The following is a 15,058-nucleotide window of genomic DNA, read 5'->3' on the forward strand; positions in this document are numbered from 1 at the left end:
TTAAACCGTTGTCGAGAAACAAGTACTGCTGTACCATTACCGTTACTTTTGCAGAAACAAAATGACCTAAAGTTGCAAGATCGTGCAAACCCATTTTTCAACATTTAGTAAATATGACGTGAAACAAATGAGGAATATACCAGGGTGAAAGAATATAAGGGTTCGAGGCATAATGGTTGATTGGTTTTAATCCTTTTTCACCTTTACTAAACATTTCGACAAGTTGACAAGTTATTTTCCATGTTTTAAAAGAAGCTAACATAAAGCAAGTATTCCTATGGTTTAAAGCGAGGAAAATCAGGGTTACTTTTTGAGGCTAACTTACGGATTTCCGTCATATAACTAGTGATGTCATAGGTCACAAAAAATGTAAATTGATACCTCAGTCGGAGCCTCCCGTGATCATTTATTTGATGCTAGTAGTAGCAAATAAATCATTGCATCTGAGACGGACCTTTTTTTAAAAAAATGGGGACGAAATATATATGCATTATTTCTTTCCCTCGTTTAAAAAAGAAGAATGTAACGGTAACGGAAGGGCTAAGAAACCCGTTTTGTTAAGCGTTAATTTTGCAGAAAAGTAACGTGTTACTCAAGCCCTGCTCACCGTTTTCCCAAACCATGTTCAAAGATGCAAGTGAGCGCAGTCTTATTCTGTCTGATTTTCACGACCTAAAAACTATTTTGACCAAAACCACAAACTTAAATTAAAGATCCGTTCCGTTACCGTTACTCAAGCCCTGCCCACCATTTTTCCTATACTTTTAGTATACTATCTTTTCTAAAAACTGAAGGATATAAACACTTACATTCATCTCGTATTTGTTATGTTTCAATTTATAACAAATTCCTCTATTTTGATCATCTCTTCCTAAAAATGCATTTATTGATTGGAACTTATAGGTAAATCAAGGTGTATTTTACTTCTTCTATGTAACATACCACCCACAGCGTGTTTTGAAATATCCAATTGTCTTAGATTCTCACACAATGATGGCATTCATTTAGAGACCACTCATCAACTTGCCCTGGACCATAGTTTCAGGATTCTTCAAAATATGATTTTCACTTAGATGGCATAGATACTAAAAAATTCAATTTTATTTGGGAACTTTTGGCAGGGATGTAGTATAACTTCCAATAAATTTCATGAAAATAAACATAACTTATATAAATCTGGTTGTAAAGGACGCTTTACCCCGTTTTTTTAGCCTGTCATCCAACAATCAAGCTGAGATACACTTAATGCTTCAGTTTTGAATCCAATGAGACAGGCTTCTCCCGGTTAACTTCCCCTGGGGACTCCCATTTGTAACCCTAAACATAAGTAAAAGAAAAAGTATTCTGCTTTTTTGACTTTTTAATCATCAGCTAAGTCTCAACTTGATGCCAAGTGGACAAAGTGGTAGTGACCATACCCTTTAACAGTAGGAAAAGATGCTGGTTTCAAGCGTGCAAATATTCTCTATGCATTTATAAACTTGTTTGACAAAGAAAATGTTTCTCCTTAAATGTGTACACAACGTTGATCATTGATTTATGCGAAAGCGTTTGAAATGTAAAGAACGTTATCTATCCTGGCAAAAAATGCTAGGGTTCATTGATTGATAAAAAGCACCTGAGGGAACGTAAAAATGAATCAAAATAGAAACAAAAGGATAAGAGGAGCTTGGTATACAGAAGTATACAGGATCAGGAAAAGTATTGAGTTCTAAGATAAAAGCGTCATCAAATATCCATCACTAGAATAAAAAAGGCTACAGAGAATCTCTAGATCATTCAATCTGCCAGGACCAACCATCTAGAGGACTTTTCGTTCCTTTGATTAGCTCCAAATTGTGAAAAAACGTGCCTTCTCTAATCGTCCTTCAACAATCCTTGATCGAAAGCCCTTACCTTAGAAAACCAGGGTAAAACCTGCGATAATATGTGCAGAAGATTGGAGTGAGAAAGAGCTTCTGGTTCTAACATGGCAATGACTCCAAGCATACCAGCAATATGGTCAAGAAATGTTTGAACGACTGTAGTCATGTTTTGGAATCTGTGGCAAGAACTAAAGATGGGAATCAAGTAGAAGAAGCCCACAAATATAGCCCAATTAGAGTAGATTGACATGGATGATTGTTGACAACAATGAGTGTCAGTTAAAACAGATATTGATCAACATTATTTAGACTTTCGAAGGAATTCTGTCAGAAAAAATATTTTCTCAATACATAATATCTATTCGTTACTCAAAGATCATATCGTCTTATTGATATAGAGGAAGATTTATGCCACTTGGCTCAATGTTTAGAATTAGCCAGCTTGCTTTAAATTGAAAAGTAATGTTTTTTAGTGTTGTTCAAAGCTTTTTGATGAACTGTATGTTTTATTATTACTCTTGAAATAACATTTGGTCATAATAAAAGACCTGCATTAGAGGAGTAAAGTGGAGTTTTCATGTTTCTATTGAATCTGGTCTTGTGTGTTTTCAGAATGTCGAGCAAACAGGTCTCTCCATGTAATCTCTTGAAAAACAAACCTGATAGACAACATTTGTCCTCTTTAGATCATGAGGAACGGATGAAACCAGGACTTACATTCAACATGTGATTAAATTTCCTCGTAGCTCGTTACTTCTTGAGCTAACAAGGTCTGCTTCCTTCTTAATTTGTTGTTCCTTAGTTTAGGACCCTTTTATTTACTTCTGTCCGCGGTCCACCGTTAAATCCTCACCCAAAACCTTTTGTCATTGGTTTTTTTGTTTGGGGTTTCACGAGTTTTACTAACCGCTCCAAGGAATGTCAGCCCGGGTGTAATTCAAATGAAAGATCATAGTTCGTCCAATTGTTACTGTTGAAACTTTATACAATATTTGATTCGCCAACGAATTTGAATATCATCAAATTCAACTCGTGTTTTGTTCGGGAAAGTCAACAAAAAATAGAGTTGCAGTGAGCTATACCTGATCACGGTGCTTATATATTCTGGTTAAGTGTTTGCTCAAATGTCAAGACATCTAGATATGCTTTTCTTTGTCAAAGAGACAAAAGGAACAACTTTTGTGAAATACACAAGTTTAAAAGTAGCTCAGATAAGTGTGAAAAATAACTTAAAGTGCATTAAAATGCATCATTCTCAAAAACTTAGTCAATCAGTATTAAATGTACTCTTAGTTATTTATTGACGTAAAATTTCATAAACTTCTATTTAGCACATGCTTAGTTATTACAAATAGAAAGTTGCATTTTACACCTCAAAAGATCGAAAAGTGGCCTCATTATGTTTCCAGTTATTTCCAAGGAATATTATAGTCTTTTTCAATAAAATGACAAGAAATAACATATTTCTATTTTCTTTAAGATATCTTTGAAAGCTAAAAGTAACAAAAGTTGTCAATCAAAACTCACAAAACATGTAAAATTGCCTTCCATTTTAAGTGAAGTGCCAAAAGCTACACTATCCTATCATGTTCCAAAAGTATTTGAAGGATACATGTGACAGTTTTGTTTTCAAATTTGTCACGTTTTGCAGTAATTAATTTCGACGTACTAGCGATGTTCTTATTCAACGTTAATACAATTTTGTCAAAATTCGAGATCAAGCTTGACTAAAGTTGCGTTGACAAGTATGGCATCACAATGGTCTAATATTGACATTAAGTAAGTTTTAAGTTTTATTGCAAAGTATTTTCGGGTTTTTCTACTTATTTCAAAAAAGTGAAATATTTTCATTTATATTTTAGGCATAGAAAAAGAATATTATATTTCTTGGCAATTGCTTTAAGATATAACCGGAGCAATTTGTAGTCAAATTTGATGCAAATCCAATCTTTGAAAGCGTGATGTTTTATCGTTTACTTAATTGATTTGGACAGAATTGTAGTTGAAAACGCAAATAAGGTTACTCCTAACGTCTATTGATTACGTTTTTTAAAAATACTATCTCTTTTTAGGTTTTAAGTCGATTAATATTCTAATCTGAGTTGCTTTTTTACACAAGTTATTCCTTCTGTTTCTATAATAAAGATTATTGTTTCGATCTTCTCAATCAAATTCTGTTGGAGTGAAGACCTGATTCAGTGCAATTGTCAAACAGGGAAAATTCTTCTTTGACTTCAGTATGGTGCATCAAATTTCCAAAATGTTCACACATGCACGACTTGAGGCAAAGGCTTCTATCAAGGAAGCCTAACAATGTTTAATACTGTTTTTCCATCATGACTTTTGTGACGTTGTTTTAAACCCTCAAGAATGATTACCCCATCCAGGTTCCCTGTCTTGATTACTCAAAGCATTATGATGCAATACATTTTGAACAATTATGCCAAGTTTAAATGCCAAAGTTTATAATTGAAAAATGTTGACAAGAACTCTGCAAATGTTAGGACTACTTGACGCTAAAAAACATAATTTCTTTAGAATAATATGGTCTTGATGGGAAAAAAATCATAAAATATTGGTCATTTAAATCTAACGAGTAACGCCATTACATTTTTTTCCAATAATAGTTGTACAACGAATTATTACTTTTGGCCAAAGTAATTCGTTCCTTTTATTGAGGAACGACAAATGCCCTGGCAATTGTATGCCTAGATTTTGTACCAGATAAAAATGCAGCAAAGGGGCTAAAAGCGGCTAAAACGACCTTTTTCCCATTGAAACAATTCCACTCGTGTTTGTCTTTTGCAGTCTCATACCTTTTTTCCGTATTTGCCCCAGCTTCAAAAAATTATCTCTTTTTGTCTTTAACTTTTTTTCTGGGTCTGCTTATTAAGCTTTGATGAAAATATCCAAACACATGTCTGCAATTTCTAGCTTGCAAGGCCAGAGGAGACAACTTTGATCTGATTTCTGTATGGATTTCTAGCTCACATTGAAAACTTACGTACTGAAAAACAGTCGAAAAACTTGAAAGATCGAAAACCTATTTGTTTGAAATTAGGAGGATACTTAGTTAGTACTTGGTTAGCAAAAATTAATGATCTTATTTCCATGCGTTTTAGCTCCAAAATGTCCGTTTTTTACTGAACTTATATGCTCAGACAAAAGTAAAACAAATACTTTTCTTGTGCAAATTCGAAATAGCTCAAAATGGTATTCAACGTCTTTTAAAACACACTGCAAGGGTAAATTTTCGAAAGAATGTTTTGCAACTTATAGTTCTCTCGTTCCTTTGTTTTCTCGAATTCTAAATAAAATGCAAACAACAGGTATTTTTTATTTGTTTTTTTTCTGTTGTGGGCTTTTAACATTTCCAATATATATTTATAGAAACATACATTTTTCGACGATTTTAAGGGATAGGATATATAACATGTTAAGCTATTTTAAGATTGAGCAAGATATGACATATTCTACATTTGAAAATCTATATCAATTGTCTGGGAATTTGAGTTTGCATGTAACAGGGGAATTTTGAAGCTAAACTCGTTAAACAGGGCCATAGATTCCTATAGAACTCATTAATGTTCCAGTTTTAAGTACCGTTATTTACGACCTCCAATGGGATTTAAAGCGATTCTTTTTTCGTATAAAGGTGATTTGGTATTCCAAGGTTTGAGTAACACCGCCAAAATCGTCGATGATATCCTTGCTTACTTTGACAATTATGAAGATCATATTCAACATTTTCGCTCTGTACTTACTCGTTGCAAAGAACACGGGATAACTTTGACCTCTTCCAAATGTATTTGAGCCAAGACTGAGATCAAGTATGTCGGATACATCATTCGTCAAGGATCCCATTCTCCTGATCCTGAAAAAATCCGTGCTATCCAAAACTTTCCCCTCAACAATCACCGAACTTTGTAGTTTCTGTATGGATGAAAACTGCAACTTGAGCCCCATTATAACCCCTTCAGNTCCACTTTTGTCCACTTTTGTCCACTTTTGTCCACTTTTGGACACTTTTGTCCACTTGGTGTCCAAAAGTCACGCTAATTCTCAAAATTGCCCACCCTGATTATAACCCCTTCAGAAATTTGTCCTTAAAAATGTGATCGAACAGCTCTCTCAAGCCCGTTTTATGAAGCGTGCTAGTGGAGAGTAATTGCTTGACAAGGAGTCGTATTAGAGTTTTCTACTCAGAATTTGGACGAGCCGTCAACGATTCAAACTTGTACCATAGTTACCTTAGGTATATTGACTACGGATGGAACATTTGCCCACCAGCGACAGTCGAGACGAAAACATGCAATGGCAGCGTCCTTTATCGATCTATATATGAAGTTATCTGTAATCTTGACCAATAAACTCACTTTTGGAATTTTGATGGAATTGGTAAAAAACACAACTCCTGATCTTTTTCGATTGCCTATGAGGTAGCTTGGCGTTACAACCCTGATTACGATTTTGATTGATACCTTATGCCACTCCCCTAAATCTCTTAAGTACTAAAATATTGAGTAAAAAGATCCTCTAAATCATTAAAATTTTCCTGTAGGAGGTCAGCTTTTATGGTGATTCAAGCTGAATTATAATGACGACCTCCACATGTGGCAGAACGTTGTCAATATGGGATGTTTTTTCTTTGGGGGCATGTTTTCTGGCATATTCCGACTTTGCCCTGGCATGGTCTGACATATTTCAAGAGCTAGTCTGGCATGTTCAGAACCCAGGGACCTTACATGACTGAGGTAGATGCCTTTTACGGGATTGGTCTGTCTTGATTTATCACCGATATCAGGTCTTGTATCATTTCTTCCAGACTTAAAAAACCTACTTCGTTACAAAAAGGTTCTGAGAATCCTAAGGTGCAGTGCTACCAGATGTGGTGATTTGTCACCAAACTGGTGATTTTACAAGTAATTTTGGGACAAAATTTTGGCACTCGTGATTGGTGATTTACGGCAAAAAGAACCTCGAAATCGGGTGATTTTGAAAAATCCGTAAAATCCAACTTTGGTTGGCTATGGTTGGAAAAAATAGGAAATATTTTTGAAAAAAGTACACACAGGTATGAAATAGATTGCAAACATATTACCAACCACCTGCTGCTGTTTTCCATCAATCTGAAATAGCTCTGTCATCTTTGCAATCTTTTAAGATACTCTATTTCAAAGTTTAGTTTTGCAATTTGGGTAACGAACTTCCTCCTTTAAAAATCAGGCGCATCTTGACGTGATCTCATGATTTTTGGGGTAAATGGACATGAGGTGAATGGTTAGTTTTGGAAAAATTGACTTACCATTACTTTTTTGAAACTTGAAAACTTACATTTCTTAACAAAATTGTTTTACAGTATATTTGCTACCCTCTGGCATTTTTGTGTCTTAGTCATTGAACTGAGATTTACCTTTTTCACAAGATACTAAGATGTGCAAAATACAGATCATTCTAGGGGGTAGCATGAACAAGGCAAAATCTGTTCGCAAGGGATAGCAGGTTCAAATCCCAATGTTGGAAGAAATGATGATATATTTTCCTTTTCATCTACGTGTTGCTTGATAAGGAAGCCAAAAGCAGCCCTTACAACCTCCAGAACATGTTGGTGCCTATGTTTTGGAAAGTTTATTTGCAAACTTTTGTGCAAATCTAGCCATTTTTTTGTAGAAATTTGTTGTCAGTAAAGACCATATTAATTTGCAAATTTTTGCCGGCCCTATAAATAACAACAACGCTCATGTGGTGATTACATTTCAATATTTGGTTATTTTTCTTTGAAGCCCCAAAAATTTGGTGATAAAACTGGTAGTTTTTGGCAAACGTTAATCGTAATAATCGATCCATTTCATCTGGCAGCACTGCTAAGGTGGCACAATGGTAGGAACAATAGAGGAGCTGGGAACATCGAAAAGTAGGGACAGGAATGGGGAATGGGGAAGGGTTAGCTGCTGCCGCCGAAGTACTATGCTCTTGATGCACTGTTCACTAAGGTCTCTATTGGGTTGTGCGAGGGGCTGTTTGGAATCGGGGGAGGAAAGGGAAAAACGGCACTAGTCAAAGGTTGTGGGCTCGTCATGTCGTCTTACTTCGTTAATTCGTCATTTTGTTGAAGAGAAATAAGGCGCTTGGTACTGATTACGTTTGGTTGGAAATCATGAAAAATTGCTAACGAAAGTTATCTTTTGAGGAAAGAATAACCACATCATAGAGAAAAATAATTATTCATGTTATTTTCACCACTAGTGCCTTGCTACATAAAACTAAGATATGTTTATTTTTGGAGGTGGTGTCCCCACACATCAAACATAAATGTTCCAATATCCGAATCATTTAACCAATTGATATTGAGCTAGGTTGGAACAGAACATTCCATTATTCTAGCTACGCAATAACCTTGGATTAACTGAATTAGTACTATTGTGTAAAAGATAGAGGGTTTAATGTTTTCAAAAGATGAGACTAAAAACAATTCGGAAGTGATAACAAGCATTCTTTAAACATAGGGGTCCAGGAAATGCTGTTTGTGCTATTATGAGAAAAAAGGAGTTTTTCATTATCATATTTCATGAATTGATAGAAATTGGTTTGAGTAACATTCAACTTCTGAGCTGCTATCTGACTTTATGAATACAGCTCATAGTTGCTCAATAATCTTGATTAAAAAGTTAGCCTTGACATTTGTGAAAATGAAACGCTCTCCCGTTTTTGCCGACAGAACTAACGTGAGAAGTTGCGTGGTGTAAGCTGATCCGTGCCTTTGTGAGGAGTCAATTCCGGCAAAAGTGGAAACGGTCGAGCCAAGAAGCTCTCCCGGTCTGCCAACTCACCTCGTTCTTGGGGCCCAGGCGGCCAGGCCAATACACAGATGATAGATTCAGCAGGTTGAGAGGACGTGTAGCACCTTCAGCCAGCCTAAAGTAGTGCTGTGACGAATCAAACCAAATCTGCGACAACTCAATTGATATGATTTTTGAGGATCCAAGTTTGGACTGAAGATGTTTTTTGGGTTCATGACCCAAAACAAGTGAATTTACAATCTAGAAGAAAAAGGCTGTGGGCGCTAGTAAGAGCTAGTGTTTACAACCCTCTGTTGAAAAGAGTGCCTCATTGAGACAAGCACGTTTAGAGTAGATGTTGAGGATTTATAATACTCAAGTGATGCATGAACATGTAGGTTCATTGGTTCAAATTAGAGGGCTTGTCAGAGAAAAACTCCAACCAAGCCACTTGAGACTTTGCTTTGAACACATTTTGGTAGCTGGGCAGCAGGGTGTTGGGTTGATCAACTTCGCTTTCGTTACGCAGTTTCAGCCAAAGCAGACAAAAGAGCTATCAACTCACTGGCTCCCTGAATTTGGAACTTCATTTTGAGAATCACGTAACTAAATGTGTTCAAAGCCGATCCCCATTGCACACACTAGGCAGCCGCGAGGGAGCCAAAAAAATCTCAGAAATCTCGTTAGTGTTGCTTCTCTGACTAGCCCTCTAGTTCAAATATCGAAATTGTCAAGTTCTAGTGATTTGTATTATTCACGTAAAGCAATGATGTCGTCTTTTGACAGTTTCAGCAGGCAAACCTGTGGTCATTTTTGAGGGCAAAGTAACAATAAAGATGTAGAGTGCCAAAGCCCAACTTGTGAACAACCTTCAATCAGAACAGACAACTTGAAAGCTATGTTTGGGATCCTGAACAATGAATACAATTACATCATACCCATGTATCAAAATTTGAAAAGGCCAAATGCAAAAGATGGATTGAAGTTTGATTGCAAAGCAAACACATTGTAGTATTATCAATAAGATAGCTAAGTTTAGTCTTTCACATTGGATAATTGCTTTGTTAACAGTAATCAAGAACTCCATGAGGGCACTTTGCATTATGAGACTTGCATTCAGATAATATGATTGTTATCATGTATTCTAGATACCTCTCTAATGAGTTGACTTCGGTGGTGGTCTGAATAGGAGTCTATTTGGGATAGAGAACATAAACACTTAAAGATCATTGATAAAAATATAGAGGAAGGAATTTTAGACCTCAGCAACAAGGAATGATTGAATCACTAATGTTGACTCACTGAGTCAGATTTAGAATCGCATTAGGAAAATTATATCTAGGACTCATGACTTTGCCCCTTGATTGGTATTTGAATGCAATGAGCAATTGATGGCATCTCTTTTCTATCTATTAGCTTAAAATCAAAATCGAGTGGGAATAGTCAGAAATGCTTCCATTCTGAAAATCTTGAAGACTATAGCCCTAATCTTGCTATAGCCCCAGTAAAATCATTGACCAACCGTGATTAACCATCTTTATCCCAAAGGTCTCTCAGTTTCTCAATTGCTAATAATTCTTCTTCAACTGGAAAATACAAAAAAAATAAAAAATGAAAAAAATATAAAGTCATGATATTTTAGAGACTTGGATCGGACCACCTTCAAATTTAGATCAGATTGAACCAATGTGTTAGCATTATGATCAGAAGCCTTTATATGCAAATTGGATCAGACCTATAAAGCCGCTAAATGTATTTCTCTTAATTTGACCTACATATTATATTAAACAAATATTTTAGAATAATTCGGATTTGGATCCAAGGCACAGCTCTAGTCATGCCAGTAAGGTGGCCAATGTGGCATTCTAGAGGCCAGATTTAAGGAAATGTGGGCATAGACGGCACAGACTAGAGGGCACTCTAGCATAGACCAATTCGAGGCTAATGAGGGAACTGATTTACCTGGCCCTCCATGGCAAAATCATGGGCCGGCCGAAAGATTGGTTGGGTTGATTGACCTTGATCCACGTGTTTAGGATGATTCAATCAGATGTCAAAGCTTTGCATTAATTTGAAGTCGACACAAATCTAAGCAGGATTGGGTGGCCTTGCTTTAGCTTCCACATCAATAACCAGTCTGGAAATGCAGCCGCTGCCTTCTTAGCTCAAAATCGAGCGTTTCAATGTCAATATCAATTTGGTGAATCGTTCAACTTAACGGTTGTTCCATGGGTCAACGGCAGGTCCGATCTGGCAAGCCTGAATTTGTCAAAAGAACAGTCGGGCTTTGCTTGCTTGCGAACGTTCCGAAGTCCCAGGTTGGCTGTTGAGACGTGAGAGACCTCTATGGAGAGGGAGAGCGACCACGATGATGATCCGATGAGGCGGCGGATGATAAGCTGACTGTGGCCATGTGACTGACGACAGAGGATTGCACCAGCCAGCCCAGGCCCCCTTCCTTGAGCGGCACTAACTGGCAGGCTCGTCTGGCCCTCGCACGAGGAAGCCCAGTAGTAAGCCCAGTCACCTCAGTAACTCGACTTGACGGACTGAGGAGGAAAAGGTCAGCAATCACCACCCACCCACTCAACACTCCCATCAACATCAATCCGGGCCCAATCCAGGTGGCAGCGCCTGGCCTCCGTCCTGGCCTCCGTCCTGGCCTCCGTCCTGGCCTCCGTCCTGGCCAGTGTCAGCCTCATCTTGGCCGGGGAATTAGGTCCGTCTAGCAGGGCAAAGGCCCCGTACCGAGGCCCGCCCGCGGCCCGCCCGAGCCTCGTAGGCCGATACAGACCGTGGGACATGAATGAGCGACCCGTGGCCCGCCCGGTCCGGGAATGGTCACCCATGATGAGCTTTGAGCCCCGGCCTTAGAGAGATACCAGCCTGTCTGGCCCGCCATGATAATCCTCGAACCGGTACGAAGCGGTTAGCGGTTGTAAAACATGATGAAAAATGACGTGGCGACCGTGGGGACGGTTGAGTCGGCCCCCGGATCGGCCCGGTCTCGTCCGCTGGCTCGGCACCACGGCCTAGTGCCCGAGACAGGCGGCAGTGGGCTGGACTTTCTCAATTGGGAGGATTGCACCATTGATGAGAAGAAGCGTTTAGACCGAATTCTCTACCAAAATGCTTGGACACGCACCCCCACGCCCACTGCCAGTCCTGGCCCACCCGCTGGGACCCCCGATGCGGCCCGTTCCGCCTCGCCCCGTCTTTCCGTGGCCCCCATCGAGAATCAGACTGGATTGTATGACGACGGCTGTCCACCCAGTGGGCCCAATCCCCACCCCTCGCCCTCTTTGGGCCCGCCCGGTTACCCGTCCTATGAAAACCTGGTTCCTTACGATTGCGCCCCCGGCGACCCGACTCGAACGGCTGCCAGCTATCCCTCGGGTTCAAGCGGGGCTGGATCAATGCCCAATATTCCGGTCAGTAATCCGCCTGTATCCTACGCTCCGTACCCTAACTTTATCATCAACAACGTCACGGCCAACGTCAATGTCCATCCGGCCCCGCCCACGTCGATGCCGTTGCCCAACAACCCCAGTGTGACCAGTGCTCACGCTGAAGGGGTCCCCGCCCCGCCGGTATCTATGATGGTGGGTTCGCCCGGCGCCGCCTATTCGATGCCGACTGCCTTGGGTCCCAATGGCGCTTTGCCGTCCAATGGCGCCATGATGGGCTCGGGTGTACCCAGTTTGATGCCTAACACCTACTCACCGCCCATGGTGCCGGGACACATCTATCATGTGCCCAGCCGACCCTACATCTACGGGTCCTATCCCAGTCCACAATATGTTTCGGTGGAACTGGCTCATTCGGCCGGTCCCATGGGCCATCATTCATCACCCGCCCATTCAAACGGGCCCATGGGCAATGCCTATGGCTCGCCCACCGTGTCACAGATGAACTTTTATCAACAACCGCCGCCCGTGACTCAACCCATCGCCAACCGTCCCCCGCTCGGCCATCCCACGAACCAGTACCAGTCCCCGCCCCATCACCATCATAATCCCCACCATCAGCAGCCCCCCATGACGTCCCATTTGGCTCCCTTCTCTAAACCCAATGTCCCTCTGCTTCAGCCACACCTATCCCCAATGGCCAACCCTTACCCCTATTACCCCGCGCAGCCCCAACATCCACCGCAGCTTCAACCCCATGTCCATTCCGCCCAACCCTCACAACCGCTGGCTCCGCCATCACTCGCCCCCGCCTCTTACACGAACCCATCCGTGCCCCCCACAATGCTCCCTGACCCAAATCCCCCTGCACCCGTCGCACCACCCGAGCTTGTTTACGCATCGAATGAAATTCATCCCGACGCTCCGCTGCAGACCGAGATCCCAAGTAATGATGCCCACGAGGTTAATGGGGAGGCTAAACCCACCCAGATATCTGACGAGAAGGTCGCCCAAGTAATTGAGACGATCGATCATCCCACGAGTGACAATGAAACAGAAGAAGAGCCCCACGTGGAGGAAGGAACCCCCTCGTGTGAACCGAAGGGGGCCGTGCTTAAAGAAGGAAAAGATGGAAGAGGTGTGACCTCTGCCCAGCCCGCGCCTTCTTGGGCCAGTCTTCTATTCCAAAATAGCGGAGGGGACACTGCACCGCCTGCCAAAGTGGATCGGTCTGCAGCTTCGTCATCAGAGGTGGCCAAGCCCATGGCACGGGTTCAGCCGTATACATCCGGTCAAATGAATGGCGAGGCGAAACCAAGTGTTGAAGACCACACCCTATTGGGGAAGATGGCTACCTTCTTTACCAACTATAATTTGAACCACAAAAGCCTATCGGTTATGCCACGCGGCTTGACTAATCACAATAATTGGTGTTTTACCAATGCCATTCTGCAAGCCTTGGTGGCGTGTCCACCGTTCTACAACCTAATGCGGGCCTTGCCCATGTATGAAGACCCTTTGCCCAATCAGGCGGCTAACGTGGTCGTCGACATGAGTGGCGTTAAAATTTTGAAGTCCGTCTGGGACTTTGTGAATCAATTCGAAGTGATGACCAATTTTCCGAAACTAAATCGAAGCAAGTCGAAGAAGACCGAGGATTTCCCTCTGGGTAAATCCTTTGAGGCTTCCTCCATTTACAATATGCTTTTGAATCTGAACAATGACACTTTCAAAGTGATCGAGGGCCGTCAAGAGGATGCCGAAGAATTCCTGACCTTTCTTCTCAACGGTATCAATGACGAGATGATGTCGATCCTGAAAGCGGCTGAAGAGGCCAAGAATGGCCCGTCCAATACGGATGAAGGGCAAGCCAATGACGAGCATGACAGTGCCCAAGAAGGGTATGACAGTGATGAATGGAAGGAAGTGGGCCCGAATAATCGAAGCTGCGTGACTCGTCGACACACTCTCTCCAAAACGCCTTTGGCGGACATCTTTCAAGGTCAGATCCGCTCGTGCGTTCAACACTCTGCGGCCGAACCAACAGCCACGCTCCAACCGTTCTTTACCCTCCCGCTCGATCTCCAACTAGAGGGAACAACCGACGTGGCACAGGCGCTAGTAAAGAACTTTGCCACCGAGCCAATTCAAGGATTTGTATGTCCCACCACCAACAAAGTGATCGCTGCCTCGAGAAACCTTTCTCTTGAGGAACTACCCCCCATTCTGATCCTCCATATGAAGCGTTTCGTCTACACCGAGACCTCCGGGGGCTGCCAGAAGCTTCTGAAGCATGTGAATGTGTCGGTGGGTTTGGAGATTTCCAGGGACATCTTGTCCGTTAATAGCCGCAATAAGTACCAAACTCGCCAACGGTCCTACAAGCTGTTCGCAGTGGTGTACCACAAGGGGGCCGAGGCTACGAAAGGTCATTACGTGACCGATGTCTATCACACTGGCCTGGCCAGTTGGCTCCGTTGTGATGACGCTGTTGTCCATCGGTTGACCGACAGCAATGTCTTGAACCAAGATACCAATAGTGTGCCCTATATCCTGTTCTATCGGCGTGGCGACACCATGGGCGGGAACGTCCCGGACAAGTCCAACAACAAGACTTAGTTAGCCTCGGTGTCTGTTCACAGATCGACAGAAAGCATGCGCGGCGGTAGCGATTCCATGCAAAAACAAATAATGAATATCGAATTGAAATCAAAGAAAAAGAAGAAGATAAGAAAGAAATGGGGACTAAATCATGTGTCGATTGCGTACTCCGCACGCCTTGTCGCCCACCTTAAAAGAACATTTGGGACCTTGCCGATGTTTGAAAGCAGAGACTTCCGTAATACGGCTGAAACTCGAAGGACAAGAGCAAAACATCCTAATCAATTAGTCTCATCGTATTTGAACTACGACCGTAGCAAGAGAAAGACAAGAACATTGAAGAACAACTAACAACATCAACAACAACAACAACTCCAATTGTGGATCAAAACCAAAATTTGTCAAA

General features: G+C 41.4%; 1 protein-coding gene across 1 annotated transcript in view; it reads left to right on the forward strand.

The window, feature by feature from the left end:
• Nucleotides 1-11,146: 11,146 nt before the first annotated feature.
• Nucleotides 11,147-15,058, forward strand: part of LOC131892844 (ubiquitin carboxyl-terminal hydrolase 10-like) — a gene marked incomplete in the record, with an annotated part of 4,108 nt that continues 196 nt past the window's right edge. The window contains 1 exon segment of the mRNA XM_059242698.1: nucleotides 11,147-14,705. Coding sequence (XP_059098681.1) covers nucleotides 11,590-14,670 — 3,081 coding nt within the window.

This window comes from Tigriopus californicus, chromosome 2 (genome assembly GCF_007210705.1).
Source record: "Tigriopus californicus strain San Diego chromosome 2, Tcal_SD_v2.1, whole genome shotgun sequence".
NCBI classification, from domain to species: Eukaryota; Metazoa; Arthropoda; class Copepoda; order Harpacticoida; family Harpacticidae; genus Tigriopus; species Tigriopus californicus.